This window comes from Nicotiana tomentosiformis, chromosome 8 (assembly GCF_000390325.3).
Source record: "Nicotiana tomentosiformis chromosome 8, ASM39032v3, whole genome shotgun sequence".
Lineage (NCBI taxonomy): Eukaryota > Viridiplantae > Streptophyta > Magnoliopsida > Solanales > Solanaceae > Nicotiana > Nicotiana tomentosiformis.
This window is the reverse complement of record NC_090819.1, coordinates 4,584,995-4,606,752: the sequence shown is the minus strand read 5'-3', so window position 1 is coordinate 4,606,752 and position 21,758 is coordinate 4,584,995. Positions and strand designations below refer to the sequence as shown.

Below are 21,758 nucleotides of genomic sequence, written 5' to 3'. Positions count from 1 at the left end.
TCATTTATGCATAAAATAATTTTAAATTGAATTGAATTGAATTAATTCAAAATCGACCGAACCGAACAGAACCGAATTAATCAAAAATGGATCGAACCGACTAAATGTACATCCAAGTTCAATCTCTTCACTATGGACGGTTTGCATTAAAAGCAGTAGCACCGGGGCATTCGCAGAACTTTTATAAGTGGTATCAAAATTTATAGAAGAACGAGAATAATAGCTTTAATTACCATACTTCTAGACGAAAAATAATTTTAATCTATTAGTTTTGTTGAGTCTTAAGTAAAAAAATATCCTAAATTAAATTTACTTCATCACAATCTTTAACCACATAGATTCTCTCAAATATTTGTAAAAATGATGTGCTAGTTAAGGTTTGAACATGGGACATCTTAGAGCAAAATCAAATATATAATCAATACACCAAGAGACAAATTATGTCAGATGGTGTCATTGTTTGTTACTTATCCGCTTCCTCACAGTTCGCTCACGCACCACAATACAAATTCCTCACTCATTCACTCTCCATTCCTCATTGACGCAAAAAAACAGCCAAAAACGCCTTCAGAGAAGCCATGGATTACTGAGTTAGAATCTGAAATTTCCAGTCTTAAAAAAAAAAAAAAAAAAAAAGAAGAAGAAGAAGTAAAGTTAGGTCGATTTTCCTTTTCAAAAGGCTGTGGAGAAGTTGCATCTGTTTCTGCTTGATTCTAGAGAATTTTTTATTATTTCTGGGTTTTTGGCAAGCCGATTTGGTCTTCAATCCTGCTGATAGCTGTTGGAATCGTTGCTGAGCTCTAGTCGAGGCTATTTCTGACCTTTATTTGGTCTGTTCCCTAGTGTTTTCTCGGCTTTGAACTGGTAAGTTCGACATCTCTGTACTTACATGTTCCTTTGAAATGACAGCCCCTATTCTCTATGAAATCTGGCATAATTTGTTAAACTCTCATGTTTGGACTGTAATATGATTATGGACATGAATGCATTTCTCACGTAGTGTAATTAAAGTAGATGCTGAAATTTGGTTAATTCAAGATATGAACACCAGCATAATTATATGAAATGAGTAGTTAAACAATTTAATTAAGCCAAGTATGATTAAAGCAACCGTGCTAAAACTACGGAATCCGGGAATGCCTAACACCTTCTCCCGTGTTAACAGAATTACTTACCCGGTCTTCTGATTTTTCTCGTACTTTAAAACAGAGTCAAAATTACTCGATTTGGGATTTAAAATAAACCGGTTATTTGGGCCACTACCAAAAATATTCCAAGTGGCGACTCTGAATTAAATAAATAATCTCATTTTGAATAATGTCACTTTAATTGGAAAAAATCCCTATTCCCTCGGGTAATGTCGACCGTATCAGCGACAGAACTCCCGACCTCCCCTTTGCGTCATTTAATAGATGAAGATGAGGGGTCATCGCCAAGCAAGGGGCCATCTGGGGACTAACTGTATAAGCCAAAATCTGTCCTAAGGGAATTTAGCATAAAGTGGTAATAAGGAAAAAGATGCGGTCGAGGTCGACTAGGAAACAATGGGATTCGTGGCTGGGCACTCAACAATGGTCGAGGTCGAGCATCAAGGATAGAGCACTAACGGGTAATTTTTGTAATAAGATATTAGAGAAAATATTCCATTGAATATTTTCTGCACTTGTACTATTAGGGTTGATTAGGGATATGTCTCGTATAAAGAGAAAAAGAGATAAGGGGAGAACACTTTTTGAGAAGAAGTTTTTACTAAGATTCCATCATCTATTATTTCATACTTTTCCATCAGATCCGAGAATAGTTCCAATATTCTAGGATTTATCTGTCATTCATCACTGTCAGAAAGAAGAATCATCCACCTAATTCAATATTGGGTGAATCATTCTTCTTATTTACACAAATGTCATTCATTGCTATTTATTGCTTGATATTCCTCTATTATTGCTCAAATCCTTTGGAATATTAAATGCGCACTGTTTTCAGTTCCCCACCAGCATTATCTCACGTTATTTATGCTAACTAGTTCTAAATCTAGAGATATTATCATTAACTAGGTTTAACCCTTTATTACATAAGATTTAATAGTTTAACCGAAAGTTTGTATTTTTTGGTCAAACAATTTGGCGCCGTTTGTGTGGATTTCCTAGTTAAATTTTTAGTTTCTTCTAGATCTACAACTAGCACGGATTGCTAACAAAAAAACACATAGAGAACAAAACTCCTTTTTCTTTGTACACACATATCTGACATGGCAGGTAACGGAGAAGAAAGAATGAGGGTAGTGACCGACCTCACCACCAATCTCTTGAACACCATCAATGAGGTTTCTGAGACTGAAGGCGAGAACATAACGCCTAATGCCTCTCCCAAGCGAGGCGGGTCGCCTCTCCCTCACGGCAGTATCGCAACATCCGGTGGTAAAGGAGCCTCCACGTCCATGATGGAAGAGACGCCACCAGCGGTGAACAAGCTTCTTGAGGCTTGGCTAACTGACACCAGCATTATCTCACATTATTTATGCTAACTAGTTCTAAATCTAGAGATATTATCATTAACTAGGTTTAACCCTTTATTACATAAGAATTAATAATTTAACCTAAAGTTTGTATTTTTTGGTCAAACACTGAGCTCATAGTGTAAAGAATTTACACAGTAAATCTATATAAGTTAAATCCTAGGATTATTTAAATTCCATATTTTCTCTGTTTTAAAAAAACAAAAAAGGAAAATCTTCAGCCAAATTAACGCTTGGCCCGCGGCTGCCAACAACTGCCCGCCGTTTCTGTCTCCGGCCAACTCCAGTTGTAAGTTCCTCTCTCTCTCTCTCTCTCTCTAACTCATATACACATATCTCTTTTTCTCTCTCATATCTCGCTTATGTATGTCTTTTTAATGGTTTGACTATTTGATAGGCTTTAGGTAAATTGGAGATATGGAAAATATAGTTAAAAAGTATCAGCAGAGATTCAGGAAGGTGAAGGAAGGGATGGACACGTGGAATGATCTTCAATCTCGACTGCTTTCTCAGTTCACCAATGCTTCTTCCATCATTCAGCGGTTACAGGTAATTAACTTTCCCAGCTTTTTTAACCATGTTCTAATGGCTGGTTCTAACAGTAAAGGGCTTTTGACATAGTTTACTTTTGTCCCTTATAAAAGATTACATTTTTATGCAGATTCTTCAAGATTCTAAGAATTATGGTGCCCTGAGATGTGTTGAAGGCATTGAAGAAGCTGTTTTGCTTAAGCAAATGGATTCTCTTCAAACTATCTTGCTTTCTATGAATCAAACTATGTAGGTCCTTTTTTTTGTCTTTCTATTTCATGATTTTTAGTTATGTCAATCAATCAACTATATGTCAATCCGAACTAGTTGGGGTCGGCTATATGAATCTTTTCACTATTCGGGCTCATTTCATTCTAATACCAAAAATTAGTCTTTTAAGTTAAACTAGAGGCTATTTGAAACACTTATATGCAAGTCGCTAACTAGAGATAAAATAACTAGTGGCAAACACAAACTTTCCTCAGTTATAAAAGTCAAATATTTGTCATTGCCCTTTCGAATTTTTTGTTGGTAATTGATTATGTTAGCAAAAGTAGCATTATTTTCCTTGTTTTTGACTTTCTTAAAACTGTGGGATGAGTTTTGTTGTACTCCTTTGTAATGTTATAGAGCAGTAAGTGAATTGCTTTTGCAGTTTACTTGTGCATTTAGTTATTGGAGCTAGATGTTGATTATCAACTAAGAGGGTTATTCTTTTTTCCCCTCTTTCTGTTTGGTTCAAAATCTAGGGAAAAATTTCGTTCTGTCGTGTTATCGCTTGAGAAGATGGTTCGTGATGGTAGACAGCTCATAAAAGGGGGATCCACTCAAGTAACTGTGAAACAGCTGCAGCAACGCGTTGGAGTAAAACCAAGCATTGCTGATTGCTTGGACGGGCTAAAACTTCTCTGTGAGATGCACCAATCAGAGTATGCATAGATAAGAAAATATATGTTTTTCCTGTTTCAATTTTCCTGCCTTATTTATCTTAAATTACGAAGTTTATTGTTTTTTAGTACTAGTAAATTCCATTGTTGAGCCTTTATTACAGATAATATGCTGTTTCCTAGTAATATAGCTGTACTTTGATCTTTCTTCCTTTGAATTAGATTTTCAGATGTTATCCTTAAAAAGAAAAATGATATATAATCATGCAATCCACTATCACCTCCTTAGTATCACTTCCTGCATCAGGAGCTTTTCTCTTTACTGTGAAAATGATATAGCTGTGCTATTTGCTATGGTAGGTTAACATGAACAAAACTTTGGTTTGAAATCAAGTTACCTCTTTCTTCTCTTTCTTCCTGTCACCTCTAATGGATTTGATATAGTTTTCTTTTGTCATACGAACTAGTTCTTATCCTTGCATTATTATGCATTGAACACTTTACGTTACCGATTCTCTCAGTACATTATTTCAGGTACCATCTTAAATTATCGGTCATATCAGCAGTTGCTTTAAAACCCAGGTATCATATGACACAGTTATTTTCTACTTATTTTCCTTTATAGATCTCACTGGCAGAGCTAGCTATAGGTGGTCAATGTCCTGTCAATTTATTTTTCTTTTCCTGTTTTGTTGGCTTGATATCCGTTTTTGAGTAAAAAATGAAGCTCATGCTGTTTCGATTCGTGAAGAGCATTGGGATATTCTGGGATTTCATCCTAGTCTTGTCATTAGGTTCCATTTCTCTTTCTTTTAAAAATTTATGCACATATTGAAGCTTGATTTCCCTGCAGTGCAACTGATGATTTAGGCGCGCTTCAGCAACTGTTGGTTGATCAACCTAACATCCCCAAAGAGGAAGGTGAGTAAAAATCGATGTAGTAAAGCAATTCAAGTGACTTGCTAATCCATGTGGCATATGGTGTGGGTTTGAATTTGTGCAAGTCGCATCAAGAACGAAACTATCCATCTTTATTCATCCTAAAAAAAAAGAACAATAAAAGCAGTGTCAGTATGAATCTAACAGTCTATAGACAGTTACTCTTTCCTGTTAAATGAACATCTTGTTGTCAGAACAAACTGTTATAGCATGGCAGATGTATCTTTGCACGTTTATGAAGAGAAGAACTGAATGTATTTTGGTTTTGTCAAAATTTGGATGTGGTGATTACAAGTTCTCTTTCGTTAAGTAAGGAAAGAGAATTTTGTATTAGAAGTACCAATATGTGGATATGACATTTGCCTGACATGAGTCAATAATATTCTGTCAGACACGAGTCTAGGACAACCTAAAATTAGAAGGCAGACACTCTTTTGGTGCAGCCTGAACTAAAGATATGGATGTTGACCTGATAATGCATGGAAAGTTTGTTATGGAAGAAGAAAAAAAAGTTATATATTGTCTCTTAAACCTGGATTACCGACCTCTATGCTCACAGTCAAACCTAGAATGTAGGAGTTAAATTACAAGATTATAAAAACATTGAATTGCTTCAAAGCTGTGAATTTTACAATTAGAGTCTCAGGCATGTAGTTTTTCATGATTCCTCTTCTCCTTCCTTTGCGGTTTAGTTATTAAGGCAGCTAGTACCCACCGTAATGTTGTTTAAGTTACTAATGATGCGTAACTTCGTGTTAATTATCCCATCAAGTTACCTAATGCCTTAGATTATAGCTCCTCGGAAATGTACAAGGTAAGATCAACCATATGAAGCCTCTTGACAATGTAATTTTGCTTGTAGCTGGAATTAAGCATTATGGCAGTAACGTTTCGTTAGCTCGAGTTGAGCTTCAGATGTGCTAAAACAGAAGCTTTTAATGCATTGTTTTAAGTGCACACATATGTTGTTGTTATCGAACCCACACTTCTACATTCTAATTGCTTCTATTCTGCAGTACAATTCATTTTTGATATCATATTCGCTGAAGAGATGGCTTGATGTCCTTCTCGCATGGATTTTTGGACCCATGAAGTGATTTCTGAACTGGTGAAATCTGTTTTAAGTTCAGACTGAAGAAATTGAGGCTTTTCCCTGACCAAAGAGAACACAGTCGTCGATAGTGGAAGGGGTTGGAACCTGGAAATGGAAGAGATTCTTAATATAGATATCACTGTAAACTTTAGCTGCTTTGTATATTTATTTCATTTATTTACATTTTCTATAAACAACTTTTGGTTCTATTGGTCCTTAGTTGGTAACATAGTTGTGATCAAATATGAAACATCTTAACTAGTGATCTTTTTGGCAAGGGTATCCAAATTCTGATTGTTGAGATTAAAGAAATAACATAGATCCTTGTCCTTTTGAAAAGTACTTGTCCAATTGATACTAGGCTAAGTTATATCTTTTGTAAAGTGCTTTCATGAAAGTTTCCTTCTTTATTTCTGCATCTGCTATACTTGGGTGGAGAAGAACTTGTCTCAAGTTTGGCTTTCGTCGATCAGTAAGATGTCCATGCAACCGTTATATCCTTTTTTTTCTTTCTTTTCATTTGCCCAGCCAACTGAAATTTCTTCATGTTCAGCTCTCTTAGTTTTGCATCGCTTTCCCTCCTTGTCATAAAATTCATTTCCTTATTTAGCATATAAGTTGATTCTGAAATAACTTGAAATTGTGTGATATTCATGGCAAGGAATTTCATGAACATTTTCAAATGAAATATTATCTGAGTTTCCATTCTGTTATAGATGAAGGCTCGACTTTCAAAGCTTTAGCAGTTGAACAGTCAGGTTATTTGGATGCATTCTGGAATGCTTTCTGGAACTCTTCATAAACATATAGTCGTTATTGTTTTCCTCATTATATCATTCTGTAGACCTTACAAGGATTAAGTCTAAGTATCTGGATGCATCATCATAGATTGATGGAGATCCCAAATCTGTGGAACCCTCCCATTTAAATTTATTGTTACAGGATCGCCAGAGACCAAACTTTCCATGGCTGCTTTCCTTGGTGAGCTGGTTCTCAATAATGATGTGAAAGTGTTAGTGGCAAGGACTGTTGGTTCATCACTGATCAACATCATGAAACATGGTAACATGTCATCAAGAGAGGCTGCTTTAAAATCTCTAAATCAAATCTCGTCTTACGAGTCTAGTGCCAAGATCCTCATAGAGGCAGGTATACTTCCCCCTCTTATCAACTGCCGATGCGACTCAGAGATGTTTCTGCAACAATCCTTGCAAACATCGTCAACTCAGGGTATGATTTTGATTCAGTTCCAGTTGGCTCTGAATATAGGCACTTGTCTCAGAGGACATAGTTCACAATTTTCTGCATCTTATTAGCAACACTGGTCCTGCAATAGAATGCAAGCTTCTCCAAGTTCTTGTTGGTTTAACCAGTTATCCCACAACTGTTTTTAATGCTGTTTCTGCCATTAAAAGCTCGGCCGCGACTATCAGTTTGATTCAGTTTATTGAGGCTCCACAGAAAGATCTTCGGGTAGCTTCGATAAAGCTTCTGCGGAACCTCTCTCCTCATATGGATCAAGAACTCGCTCGTTGCTTACATGGTACATCAGGTCAGCTTGGTAGTCTAATTAAAGTCATATCAGAGAATACTGGTATAACCGAGGAGCAAGCTGCGGCAGTTGGTCTTTTAGCTGATCTCCCTGAAAGGGATAGGGGACTTACAAGGCAAATGCTTGACGAAGGTGTCTTCCCGCTGGTAATCTCGAGGAAGAGACAAGAGGGAGTCGCTTTGTTACGCCATATCTAGAAGGGCTCTTGAAAGTTCTCTCAAGGATCACATTTGTTTTGACTGATGCCGTTGCACTTTGTCGTGAACAGAATGTTGCCGCACTCTTCATTGAACTTCTGCAGACCAATGGGCTTGATTTGATAATGTGCAGACTTGACCAAATTGCCTGAGCTCTGCCAAAGCCAGGTTTTTGTGTCTCGATCTTCCCTTGTTATAACGGGATTGTGTAAGGTCTATCGGGGGACATGTTCTCTGAGAGACACCTTCTGTCTCGACAAGTTGGTTGCACTTGTTGACCACAGAAATGAAAAGGTTGTTGAGGCATCACTTGCAGCTGTATGCAATTTGTTAGATGATGGAGTTGATATCGAAGAAGGAATCAAACCTATTCTTGATGTATTACTTGAGAAGCGTACTGAAAGTCTACGCAGTTTGGGCAGCTGAAAGACTACTGCATACAGAGGATATAGCCCTTGAAGTTGCTGGTGATCCGAACGTGAGCACAGCTCTCGTTGATGCTTTCCAACATGGTGATTATAGGACACGACAGATTGCTGAGCGGCCGCTGAAGCATGTTGACAGAGTTCCCAACTTTTCAGAGGTATTCCCAAACACGGGCTAATCTTTGTCGAGGTGTTTACTTCACCATTGATGAAATTGTGGCCATTTTCACTGCTGAGTTTCTTAGATGAATCAGAGTGTTTTCTTGTTGTAACTTGTATGATGCAGGTACATAGTATTTTCTTTTTCTTTTTTTCTTCTTTATAGAGGGATTTTGTATTCTTCCTTCTTCCCCTAGTCCACCTTTCTGGTGTTCAGTATTTTCTTCAGAAGATTATTGTCCTCTTTAAATGTTTTAAGGTTTATTGTTGTAAAATGTATTGTTATTCAATTTTTACGAGTTTTGCTGAACCATAAAAACAAGTGCTCCATGTTCTGATTCAGTTGATTTGAAGCTTCTAACGGTCAGCCTGGTACACTAAGCTCTCGCTACGTGCGGGATCCGGGTAAGGACCGGACCAGTACGCAACCTTACCCTGTATTTCTGCATGATGTTATTTTCACGGCACCAACCCAGCAAGGCGCCCCTTCTTGAAAATCTTCAGTCGATTCCAAATACTTCTTTTGTCCCAAAATTGTTGTCAGCGAAGTTCACTTGAATTATTTTTAAGTTCTTTTTCTCATTTATATGTAGAAAAAAGATTGAAAAGGAAGAAGAGCTGCTAAACCATTAAAAACAGTTAATTATTCATATACTCAACATATTACAGAACAAATGAATGACCTGCATCAACAGAACTAATTCGAATAATAATGAAATAAACAAGAATATATAGATTAGTTAAACAGCATCAAAGGTCCAACAAATGGTAAAAACTGGCCATAACAAAAGAATATGATCAACACTGCACATATTTTGACTAGTTAGCATTCAGAAGATCTGAAGCTGAGGAAACAGATGTTATCGTAGGTCTTCTTTGATCCGTCACAAGTGTAGCACTGCCATGGATTTAGTCAAGCAAGAAGCAGCATCCAATTCATGGGGTAGATGGTTCCTTGAGATATGGCTCCAGCTTGTTCCAGCACCAGATACTTCTCCAACAGTCAAGAAGTCTAGCACCTGCCCGAATATTTTGAACATTTCAACTCCAAATATAAAGTTTTTATCAGCAATAAACGCAGCGTTCCAATCCATTGGGGCATCAGGATGTGTTGAAACTTCTGTCCAAGTGAGATACGTAAGATCAAGCTCCCAAAGCTTTCTTACTGCTTTGTTTCTCCTGCCAATCTGACCTTCTCCTTCACACCACGAGACAGAGAGCATAAATAACCGTCCATTGCAGCATATAAGTTTAGGGTGGTATTCATGAACTCGGGGAGGGAATGGACTGGTTTGGATTCTAACCCAATAGCCCTTCTCAATGTCATATGCTGCTACCTTATCACTTTCTGAATAAACATAAAACTTCCCATTGCACACAACCCCCGAACAAGCTACTCCAAAATCTACAGGCAGCCTCTGGATCTCTGTCCATTTATTTGACATGGAATCATAAATTTCCCCAGAATCCAGAGGCTCATCCCAGCATCCAAGACCCCCTACAGCAATCAAGAGAAAGCGTCTTTGATCTTTATTTGAATGTTCGCCTTTTTGTTTGACAAACTTGTACCGTTTCACACTTGGCAAGGACGTAAGCTCGTTCTCATTCAGAGAATATCGAAATTGGCGTCCAACTGAAAGTCTATGAGGATCCTCATAAACATCAGATACCCCACCAACTCTTGGACGGTAAAATCTTCTGTCTCCTCGAGTTTGTTGATTCCTAATAATTAAACAATCTGAACTGATCTCATAAGCTCCTAAAATAAGGGATGATCTTGCATGCTTCATTGGTGCAGCTTTATGCCACGTTCTCATCAAGGGACTAAAAACGAGCACGCTTTTATGTGTCTTGAATGAACTCTTATCAAATTTCCCAAAGTTAGTAAGGCTAGAACAGCCTCCAACAACATAAACATCATCATGGATACCGGCAACAGAAAATAAAAATCTTCCTTTCAGAATTTCAGAGTTAATTTTGTGCCATTGGTTGAAGGAAACATCCAATGCATGTATTTCTGCAGAACAACAACCGTCTTTTACAACCCCAAAGAGAAAAACCCATGGATTCTTAACCGAACCTTCTTGCCTCATTCGCCAGAAACGAGGCGTCATTGTCAAGTTTCTCCATTTCTTGCACACCAGCCTAGCATTCATGACACTCATAAAAGGAAGCCTTAATAAGCACATTTCAAGGATGTCATCCGGTAAAAACACATTCATGCTTTTGTTCTGTAGTGCTGCTTCAAGTTCTAGAGATTTCCTATTAGTCCTCCTCCAGAATTTTTCCCTCATGCCATAAGCGAAGCAATCTACTGTGGTTTCTTCATTTCCACATATTGGGGCGTAGCCTTTGCCTTCCTCACTTGCATTTGACCTTCTTCTACCGCATGAATCCCATAACTCATCACCAGTGTCAGCAGCTACTTTGCAACCACCCCCTCTGCTGTATAGCGTTAGACATCTCAAGGAGACGCCCTTGTCGTCATCCTCTTCTCCCCCTCCGCTTCTATGGTTCTTCTTTTTCAATTTTTGGCTCACACTTCTGACTAGCTTTTTCGACACGCTTAAAGACTCCAAATCCTGTTGAATAGATTCTTCTCCTGTTAACCTTTCTGATGTCATCTTAGTATCCTACAATTGTGTTAAAAAAAAAGGAATTATCTTACTGATCCCTTTCTATTGTATAATGACTATGTGGCATGTTTATCACATAAATCAAATAGTTGTTGGAAAATCAAGTCTTAGATGTTTCAACAACAACAACAACAACAACCTAGTATAATCCCACAAGTGGGGTGTGGGGAGGGTATAGTGTACGCAGACCTTACCCCTACCCAGAGGGGTAGAGAGGCTATTTCCGAAAGACCCTCGGCTCGAGAAGAAGAAAAATAAACAATAGACAATAGATCCGTGACAGCAAAATAGAAGATAAAAAATATTGACAGCATCGTAAGAAATAGAAAAAAAGATGTAAAAGCAATAACTATAAACAACAATACTACCATAGAAAATAGTGAGGAAACTACATAAACCACTAACAATCCTCCATCTTCTATCTTGTTTTCAGACTAACTTTTTTCGACAGCTATGACAATAATATTACTCCACAAACCTACATACTCAAATAAGAGAAGCACAAAGCCCTGACAAATGTGCCAATTAGATAATAAACAAATGAATGCAGTTCCCCCTTTCAAGAGTGATTGAGATATTTGACATATTCGTACACTAAAACCACTAGGAATCTAAAGGGTGTCTTCCTATATACTCAAAAGTCACAACTTTTTAGGTAGAAATGAATTTGATGCTCTAACTTTATTTATTTTTCCTTGAAAGCAAGATTCATATTTTTCTTCCTGAAACATCTTCAGATATACATCCCTATACCTAAAAAATCAATTGAATCTCCAAATAATCAGCTTAAATGAGCTAAAATAGAAAATACAAATGAAAAGCTTAGACAACACAAAGACAAAAATAAGCTCAGGAACATTTAGGTTGACAAAATGAGCTAAAAGCATCCTGTTTATTTTACAAGATCAAAACTTTATCCCAAACAAATCTTGAAACAAGAGAAATAATTACATATCCAGATGGAATAAAAGGGAAATGGAATAAAACATGTAAAATTCAAGAAATTAAAAAAAAAAAAAACCTCATTAATCAAGTCAGCAGAGCTCCAAAAACCATGGATCCAAAATCAAGACTATCGTTTTTTTCAAACTGTTTTAAGATTTTGATAAGAAAAGCAGAACCCCAAATGAGATCTTATAGTCATAGCAAAAAAGAAAGCATCTTTGAGTTCAGTGAAGAAAGAATCAATCAAAAAAAGTAATGGGGTATTCTCATGTGAAAAAACAAGAAAGAATGTTAAAAAAGAAAACCCCACAAATCGTAATCAAAATAGGTAAGAACCTAATTTTAATTCCAAGTGAGTAGTAGTCTACTTTCTTTTTTCTTTCGATATATTACAGGAGTCCGGAACCAAAGTGTGATTCATTTGGACTCAAAAAATTAAAATATGTGAAAAAAATTGGGAACCATAATATATATAACGCGTTATTGCACCGTGCTATACCTTAACGGCATGTTTGCCGTTAAAGTATAGCGCGGTGTAATACCGCGCTATAGTTAAGTATTGGGCCCACGAATAATTGTTTTGTGCTTAACTGATACACCAATAATTCAACTGGGTATAGCGCCCATATTTAAGTCGTTATACCTCAAATAATTGTACCCCGAATTGATTTTTTCCTTATTTAAAGGGTTTCAGGATTTGGTAAAAATACATCCATCCTCCTTCAAGTCTTCTCATATTTTTGTCATTAAGTTATTTTGTATTTTATCATAATATCTGAAGAGCGAATAATTAGAGTTTCATTATATTTTGGGGTTCGGTTGTGGTGGCGAATAACTCAGTAAGCTATAGTTGTTCTCCATAGTGTCATGTTAAGTTGCCACTTACAATGGAGTATGATACATTGGTATAGTTGTTATGTAAAAAAATGGGTATGAGCAAACGTTCGGTGAGTATTAAAGTAACCGAAAAATATCCGTATTTTGTCACTCTGCAAGGGGTTGCTTGTTATGTTGAGTTTAACATCGAAGACGATGAAACTCTGAGAGATTTTTTGAGGACTCCGGATGAATACTGGGAATTTCTTGTGATAAAAATATTGGAAATGTACGTCAAGGCTGAAGCCGTTTGCAATAATGAAGTTGCGCAAAGTAGGGATATCCCTCAATTATCGGGTGGTTATTTTGGAGCAGTTTTAGCCGAACAGGTTCCGGGTGAAAGAGTTTGGCCTTATCTAAACTTATCTCCACGGGCTAATGAGGAGCGAGGAAATAATTTCTCCCCTAGTTTACATAATTCTCAAGCCGAGTGGTAAACTTTAATTTTTCTTTGTGTCACGATATTTATTTTTATGTATTGAATTTGTATTAACACTCATATATTCCATAGGGGTACCGGCCATATATGAATTTTACAAGTTATGAACCAACGCCCATATGAAATATGCCTAGTTTTGGTGTGTTGGATCATGGTGGTCCATCCGGGAGTCATCATCAACAGGATAATGTCCATCATGGGATATCAACACATTATGATTTGTAAGTGAAGCGATAAAGCTATATGTAAAGTTTGGATCAATTTGAGAAATTCATTATTTTATTGGTTGTGCAGTGAAAACGAGCAACTTGAAGGTCCTGTCCTTACTCAATTGTCCGAAGACGACATATTTAATCGGGATCTGGCAGATGCGCAAATTCAGGAAGAGAATTGTGATTATGACAACAATGCTGATGAGTCTGGAGATGACACACACTTTCCTGATGAGGGTGATGAGGAGGAGGAAGAGAATACTGAACCTGATTTGACGAGAGAGCATGCTCCACCTCCCGTTAGACCAAGAGTGTACGAGTCCCACGTGTTGTTTCATTCAAGGGAGATTCTCTACCTTGATCATTTTCCAAGTATGTTGGATGTGGATGCCCTCACAAGGTATCTTGATGAAATTCGGACAGCAATGTGGGATGAATATAGAGCAACGGTGTTGTCAAAGGGCATGCTTTTTTCCTTATAAAGCGCGCCTAAACAGGGCGGTGCGAATGTACAGCATAAATGAGTGTTGTGAGATCGTGGTTCATGAGTCATCTCCGGATGTATACAAGGTTATTTGCCGTAAATAGTTTACGGGTTGTAATTGGATGCTGCGTGCGAGGAAGACGAAAACAAATATGTGGGTTGTGGGTAAATACATTGGCACCCACAATTGTGAAATGGACACATTCAGTGAGAATCATTTTAACTTGAATGTTGACTTGATTTCTCTTGTCTTGATTCCATACATTGAAGCGTCCATAAGGTACAAAATCAAAGAGTGTATAACATCTGTCCACCAAGAATATGGGTGTACTATTACCAAAAGAAAGGCATTTCTCGGGCACAAACGTGTATTTAAAATTGTTTATGGTAACTGGGATAAGTCTTTTGCATCTCTACCCAGGTACATGGCAGCATTGCAATACTTTAACCCCGGACTGTTGTTGAATAAAAACTTGAGCGGAGTCCGGGAATACCAGAACATATATTCAGATATGTGTTATGGGCATTTAAACCAGCAATTGATGGCTTTGTGCATTGCCGGCCGGTAATATCTATAGATGGCACTCATGTCTATGGAAAGTATGATATTAAGTTATTGATCACTGTTGCAGTACATGCTAATGGAAGTATATTTCCCCTAGCTTTTGCTATTTGTGCCAATGAAAGTCAAGAGACGTGGACATTATTTTTGAACCACTTGAAGGAGCACGTTGTCAGACATATGGAAAGGGGTGTTGAATTTACGCCAATACCAATGAAAATATTTGAGAAATACAGGAAGCAAGCACATTGGCATTCATTTTTTCAGTATTGCAACGAGCGAAATATTTTTGAAGTTCACACCGCTATCCATCAAAACTGGGGGAATAATACACACACCGTCAATGAAGCCAGAAGGTTATGCTCCTGTGAGAAATGGTCCATCTATCACATGTCGTGCTCACATGCCATGAAGTGCTTTCGACATACAGGTTTCGCGGCAACGAGGTGTCATACCTCTTTTTTTTTTTGCAACCTTTATTGCGAGGCTGAATTAGAAGAGTTTTTCTAATTAAAGTGACGTTTTGAAAAGGGATTATTTATTATTTGGAGTCGCTACTTGAAATTGAGTTTTGGTGTTCCAAGTCACCTTTTATTTGAATCCCTTATCAAACGGAAGATTTGACTCTTTATTTATGGTCTACGAAAATAAAAAACTGAATAAGAAATTCTGTTGATCGAGGAGAAGGTGTAAGGCATCCCTCGAGTCTCGTGGTTCTATTACGGTCGTTTTTATTGATTAACATAAGGCTTAAATCAATTCTTGGCTATGCTTATATATTACTGGTTGTGATGTGTCTGTTATTGCTTAATTAATTATTGTATTTTATTAATTATTTTGACCTAGATGCGATACGCACACAAGTTACTTCTTTGAAATTAGATGTTAAACCAAGGTACGGAATGTACACATAGATAAAACATAATTATTTTAAATTTAAAGGCATCGAGACGCGGCAAGAATGGGCACATGACCCTTTTATTACTTAAGCATATTAATCCAAGGTTCGGGTATGAACACATGGGCTAATATTTAAAATGCGTCTCAAGTTTTTCTAACGTATTTATGATTGTTCCATTTGATTCAAAAAAAAACTAATGGCATTGTGATCCTAATCCTTATTAATTAACAATTCATTTTCCTCATTATATGATTGTCATTATTATAAGCACAATACCAAATGGCCTACGACATTAATATAAGCTTATTGGTTCTTATTCGAACTTTCATGAAATAAAGATAATAATAACAATAAACTAACTTATAAGGACTTATTTAAAGAGAACAATACATTAAGCACTGCACAAAAATTTAATGAGATAACCCAAACCATCATGCTTTGAGTAAGATTTGTTTTTCACGAACTAACACAAGCATTCAAGCAACACAATCATAAGAGATTAAGGAAAGCTGACAAAATATGATATTAAAGAGCAAAACAATGAAGGAAAGAAGAACGGACCTATGAAACCTTTTAATATTAAGAAAATCCAAGCAAGCTTACAGAGCAATGGACAAAATCAACGTGAGATGAATTCAAACAGAGAAAAAACAAGAATCTTTTGCTAAAATTGGACTGAAAAACTTGAGGGACCTCTCTAACAGAGCCTTGCCGGAAACCTCGCTGCTCCGTGAACCTCGACGCGAAACCAAATAGTAATGCTTCGCCGGGTGTTTCAATGATGTTTAGGATTATTTTAACTTTTAGTTGGGTTTTGTGGTTGGTTATCGAAGAAAAAGGATGAACTACTGCTATGGGGTATTAATGGTATGTTCAAAATGGTGATTTGTAGTGGATTCCATGGCTGAAAGTTGTTCCCTTTTCCTTATGAGATACTGCTCTTCTCTCGTTCTTTTCTTCTTTCTTAATTTTCTATCCTTTTCAAAAATTTCCCCCTCCTACTAATCTAAAATGTATGACTTATATAGAGAATGTGTAACAGTGTGCATGTTGATGGAGAAGAAGAGTGAGAACATGGGGGGTTGTGAGGTGTGTGCTATAAGTGGGGAGAGGGGACGTGAGGGAGTGTGGGGATTAGGGAAAGGAGCAGATGAGAAGGAAAGGAATTCTTAGGGGGTAAGGGATGTAGGTTTATCTAGGATATTTTTTTTATTTTTTTTATGTTGTTTTATTTACTTCTAAAAAATAAAGTAAAATACATAATAAAAATATGAACCCACTTCTTTTAGACTAAGAAAATATATTTGAAAAAAAAAACTAAATATTTACATATAATTTAAATATTACTAAGAAAAGATACCATAGCTTACTTATTTGAATTCAAATTAAAAGAAATAAAGTATTTTTTGTAAATTTTCTTTTCTCTTGTAAATAGAAATAAACTTATACCCTAAGAATGTGAATATTTTTTTGTAGTTTTTAATATATATTTTTTCCAAATAAAACCTATTAAGACTAAGATAAAAGTTTAAAATATTAAGATTAGACCTAAAAAAAATATTTACACTAAAATAGTATCGAATTTGGGTGCGGTCAAAAATTAGGTGTTCACACAAGGTACGTTGATAAAGAATATAGTGTTGCTGCATACTTAAACACCTATAGTGGACAGTTGCAGCCAGCGGGTGCTGAGCATTATTGGCCGCCGAAACCATTTAAAATGGTGTGTAACAAGGAGTATTTGCGTCAACGACAAGTGCAAAAAAGAACGTGTATACGGAACTAAATGGATGTTGGTGATACCATTTATGCCCATAAATGTGGTATATATTCGCAAATAGGACACGACCATCGTAAATGTCCTTCAACTGGTTTAGGTAGCGGTGTTAATTCAGCTACCGGTAGAAGCTCATCCAATGTGCCCAATTATCAAGGATACACGTAGTGTTTTATTTCAATAATTTGTTGTAATAAGTGTATATACATGTTCATCTTGCAGAATGTATGATATAAAATTATATTTCCATTGGTATTAAGTCTTATTGATATTTAACATTAATACTTCAGTACAACAATTTAACATACACCCCAAGAAGAAGAAGAAACAATTGTCATTCGCCATTATCGTCGTTGTCTGTCACTATTTCATTGTCACTATCTTCATCCTCTTCGTCAACATCGTGTACGTACCCTTCGGGAACGAGGACATCGTAATCTAGACCTCAGTTGACACACATTTCTCGCATTTTAGCGATATCATCAAGAAGACCACTTGCTTGATTTCTACAATAATATGGGACTCCTACGTCCAACGTTTGTGGTAGAAACTTAGGTAGTCCCTCCCACTTGACAACTGTTGGAAAAACAGGATAATCATTGTCTCTATGCAATTTATCATTTTCTAATAAATCTCAGTACTGATCCTCCGTTCCTCCTAGGAAGTTAAGATCATCAATTGCATGATGAACAACTAGTGTCTTTTCCATCTCTAGAATCTCCTTCATCAAATGCCGAATCACTTATGGTTCATCTTTGTGTGTGTTTTTTTGGAAGGTTGCAGACAGTGCTTGTGGCACAACAAACCCATGCCAGCGATATAGTACTTCGTAATCACACTGTTTTGAGTAAAGGGGAACCCATTGTAGTTTTTCGCCCCAAATTCGTATACCTTCAGGCTTTGTAGAATGCGCTTCGCCCTCAATAATGTGCCTTGCAACTTTGAGATCAGCGTGCATATTGATAGGCTTATTTTCTAAGGTACGCAGAACAGCATACCACTTGTCAACAACCAAGTCAGTGTAGCAACCTAGCAAATTCTTTTCAATGTAGGAATCGATAGTGTTAAGGCGTGTTCCATGGAGATCTATTGAACTACCTTCACCCTTTTTGCCTCTTTTTGAACCACTTGTTAAATATTAGTGGCATTTTTTAAATGGATGTTGTAATGTTTATTCAAATTGTCTTTGAATACAGATGACTTGGTTCAGTTTAAGAAGTTGTCTTATACCCGAAAGAATCATTATCACGCGAAGCATAGCGCGCCACCAATATGCGTTATGTGTATTGTCTTATCGACCTGAAAAAGCTGCCGTTTTGGAAAAGTTGTATTGTACCCTAAAGAATCATTATCACGAGAAATATAGCGCGGTAAAATACCGCGTTATGTGTATTGTCTTGTATTTTATATGTTTGTTTATTATTTAATATGTTTGCTTATTATTTTAAATGTTAGTTTATTATTTAATATGTTTGTTTCTTATTTTATATGTTAGTTTATTATTTTATATGTTAGTTTATTATTTTATATGTTTATTTCTTATTTTATATATTAGTTTATTATTTTATATGTTAGATTATTATTTTATATGTTAGTTTATTATTTTATATGTTTATTTTTTTAATCACCTATTTTTTACTATAACAAAATTAAATAATTAATTTTCGTAACTATACAAGATTATTTTATTAAATATTCATGTAACAATACTTAGTTTGACAAATGTTGTTGTTTTCTACTGTAATTTTCTTACGTTTGTTGACTAGAATTCAAGAGAGTTTGTGTTTGAACTATCAACTTTGTTCAGATATTTTTGGGTTTAACATATAATTAAATGATTAATTTCAATAGCTACAAAAAATACTACGCTAAATGGCACTACATTTTACTACGCTAAAAGGGCACAACATTACAAATACGAACACTACATTAAAATTACGGGTACAAGATACAACTACAGGGAACTAAACCAAATTGTTAGCAATGCCCCATTTGGCTAATCGATCTCTTGTGTACAATCTTCCATGTGCTACTAAAGTCAAATTGAATAACTATTTAGGACACCCTGCATTATTACAAATAAGTCTCTTCCAAGTGACCTTTGGGAAAATACCTCTCAATCTCTAATAAAGTTTTTTGATAGAAAAAGAATTCATGGCTAGAATATCAGAATGAGTGTATCCTGCTTCTTCTAAATACATTTTGGCCTTCATTATCTTCCTAACTATCCAGGAAGCTTGGTTTGGATATGTATCCCAAACTTGCCTCTCTTTAATATAGTAGCAATGAATCCATTGTATCCACAACTTGTCCTTCTTTTTGCTCAAGTTTCAATAATGTTTGCTCACTGCTGCCTTATTCCATATATGGATATCCATAACATCAAAGCCACTAGCTGAGTGAGGATAGAATACCTTCTCCCAAGCTAGGAGAGATTTATGTGATATTTCATTTCTCCCAGTCCAAAGAAACTTTCTACACACAGCTTCTATCATTTGTATGATCCTCTTTGGTAGTTCAAAAATCTGTGACCAGAATGTTTGTATGGAAAAGAGAACACTCTTGATCAATTGCAATCTTCCTACATAGGATAGGAATCTTGAAGTCCAAGAAGTGATTCTTCCCACCATTTTGTCAAGTGGAGGTTGGCATTGTGTCGCAGATATTCTTTGTATTTAGTGGGACCCCCAAATATCTAACAGGTAGTACACATTTAGGAAATCCTAGAATGCGCAAGATCTCTTGTTGTGTAGCTACAGCCACCCCACCAAAAAATACTGCACTTTTACTCTGATTTACTTTCAGACCAGAAGCTTGAGAGAAGTTTAGGAAACAATCATATAACAACTTCATTGAGATGGTGTTTCCCCTGCAAAATAATAGCAAATCATCAGCAAATTCTAGTTGCACTACTTGCAATTTATCACATCTGGGATGCTAGTTGAAATTAGGGATACGTCTCAGAGTCTTCAAGCTTCTAGTTAAGTACTCCATAGCCAACAAAAATAATAAAGGAGACAAAGGGTTCCCTTGTCTTAATCCTCTTCTAGCCTCAAACGGTTCTGTTGCTTTTCCATTCAGAAGGATAGAATAAGACACATTCTGGACACAACTCATGATCCATCTAACAAACTTATCAGCGAAACCCAAGCCAATAAGAACTTGCTCCAAGTAGCTCCATTCAAGGGAATCATAAGCCTTTTGCATGTCTAGCTTGATCATACACCTTGGTGATATCCTTTTCTCCCATATCCCTTTACCAACTCATGACTGAGTATAATATTATCAGTGATTACCCTCCCTGATACAAACGCAGACTGGCAATTGTCCACCAATCCATCCATAACTACCTGAAACCTACTTGTTAAAATCTTAGAGATAATCTTGTATATAGTAGTACAACAAGAAATGGGTCTATAATCTATAATACAAGTTGGGTTCCTAACCTTTGGAATAAGTGTAACTGATGTGCAGTTGATGGGTTTAAACATTGTTCCTGTTTTGAAAAAGTTCAAAATAGCTTCTGTAACTTCTCATCCTACAATAGGTCATGTTTTCTTGAAAAATAAAGCATTTAGTCCATCGCATCACGGTGTTTTCATGTCATCAATAATTCAATATCCTTCAATACTAGGAATACTTCTGCACTAGTGACTGGCCTTATTAGATCCCTCTATTGCTTATTGAAAAGTACCAGACCATCCCTTATAATTGCTGGATGAATTGCAGGCAATGACACAGCTGTTGTACCCAAAATCTTCTTGAAAAAACCTATTACTTCTGTTTTATCCCAGCGGCTGTTTGAATTTGCACACCTAGTTCATTTGACAGACTGCTAATATTATTTTGGGAGTATTTGCTCTTCATGTTTGCAAAAAAGTAAGTAGAGTTTGAATCACCTTTTTTCAACCATTGGACTCTTGACTTTTATTTATAAATACTCTCCTCAATTATACCCCATTTCTCCAATTGCCTTCACGGTTTTTTTCCTCTTCAATCAAAATACTATCCTGCTTATGTTGTCCCATTCTTTCCTGTATTTTTCGTAATTGATTCTTGATATGCTTCAGTTTACCTTCTACTCCCTTAAATTGCTCTGTGTTCAGTATTTTCAACCTCTGCTTAACGCTCTTCAATTTATTCCATACTCTTCTCATATATGTTTTACGAGTAGGTAGCTTCCAACAATCCTCAATTAAAGGTAGGAAGTCTTGATGTTCGGCTATACAATTAAAAAAATTTGAACGACTTAGTTTTTCCCCTGTGTATTGATCAAATTTAATCTTCAAGGGAGAGTGATTAGAGAACTGTGGCTCCATAATCTTCACTTGACTTATAGGCGTTGCATTCATCCAGACCGCATTTACAATGGCCCTATCAATTCTACTATATGTATGATTGTTAGTCCATGTGTATTCTCTACCATAAGTCTGCAGCTCTATCATTGCAGATTCTGTCAAAAAGTCTCTGAAGTCCCTGGTTTCAATGTCTTGAACCTGTGAACCATGTTGCCTATCCTATTCCTTTAAGATAGCATTATAATCTCCCATTGCAATCCAAGGACCCTGTTGTATTCCCTCTAATTCCTTAAGCTTTTTCCATAAACTCCTCATATCTTGTATAATGTG

General features: G+C 36.3%; 2 protein-coding genes and 1 pseudogene across 10 annotated transcripts; 2 read left to right on the top strand and 1 right to left on the bottom strand.

The window, feature by feature from the left end:
• The first annotated feature begins 447 nt into the window (after positions 1–447).
• On the top strand, positions 448–6,253 carry LOC104120928 (uncharacterized protein At5g43822-like). Of its 8 annotated transcripts, none has more exons than XM_070181978.1 (8): positions 452–864; positions 2,737–2,804; positions 2,920–3,064; positions 3,177–3,295; positions 3,796–3,975; positions 4,468–4,515; positions 4,787–4,854; positions 5,889–6,253. In XM_070181978.1, exons 3-8 carry the CDS (start codon positions 2,933–2,935, stop codon positions 5,930–5,932), a joined length of 591 nt encoding a protein of 196 aa, XP_070038079.1. In that variant the 5' UTR covers positions 452–864; positions 2,737–2,804; positions 2,920–2,932; the 3' UTR covers positions 5,933–6,253. The 8 variants fall into 8 exon arrangements, with proteins under 8 accessions (XP_070038077.1, XP_070038080.1, XP_070038079.1 ...); XM_018766444.3 differs by having other exon boundaries at positions 2,725–2,804; XM_070181977.1 differs by having other exon boundaries at positions 453–864; positions 2,913–3,064.
• Positions 6,254–6,647: 394 nt separating this feature from the next.
• LOC104120927 (U-box domain-containing protein 44-like) lies at positions 6,648–8,620 on the top strand (annotated as a pseudogene).
• Positions 8,621–9,011: 391 nt separating this feature from the next.
• Positions 9,012–12,237, bottom strand: LOC117275244 (F-box/kelch-repeat protein At5g42350-like). 2 transcript variants are annotated; one of them, XM_070181984.1, is made up of 2 exons: positions 12,216–12,237; positions 9,012–10,931 (listed from the first exon to the last, which is right to left on the bottom strand). In XM_070181984.1, exon 2 carries the CDS (start codon positions 10,920–10,922, stop codon positions 9,183–9,185), a length of 1,740 nt encoding a protein of 579 aa, XP_070038085.1. In that variant the 5' UTR covers positions 10,923–10,931; positions 12,216–12,237; the 3' UTR covers positions 9,012–9,182. The 2 variants fall into 2 exon arrangements, with proteins under 2 accessions (XP_070038085.1, XP_033510444.2); XM_033654553.2 differs by lacking the exon at positions 12,216–12,237 and adding an exon at positions 11,956–12,203.
• Positions 12,238–21,758: the final 9,521 nt, after the last annotated feature.

Bases quoted from the DNA above. Each gene is read 5' to 3' on its own strand.
- LOC104120928 (XM_070181976.1), top strand. From the start codon at position 2,933: ATGGAAAATATAGTTAAAAAGTATCAGCAGAGATTCAGGAAGGTGAAG. The intron at 3,065-3,176 runs GTAATTAACTTT...ATTTTTATGCAG, and splicing joins CCATCATTCAGCGGTTACAG to ATTCTTCAAGATTCTAAGAA. The intron at 3,296-3,795 runs GTAGGTCCTTTT...TTCAAAATCTAG, and splicing joins CTTTCTATGAATCAAACTAT to GGAAAAATTTCGTTCTGTCG.
- LOC117275244 (XM_070181984.1), bottom strand. From the start codon at position 10,922: ATGACATCAGAAAGGTTAACAGGAGAAGAATCTATTCAACAGGATTTG.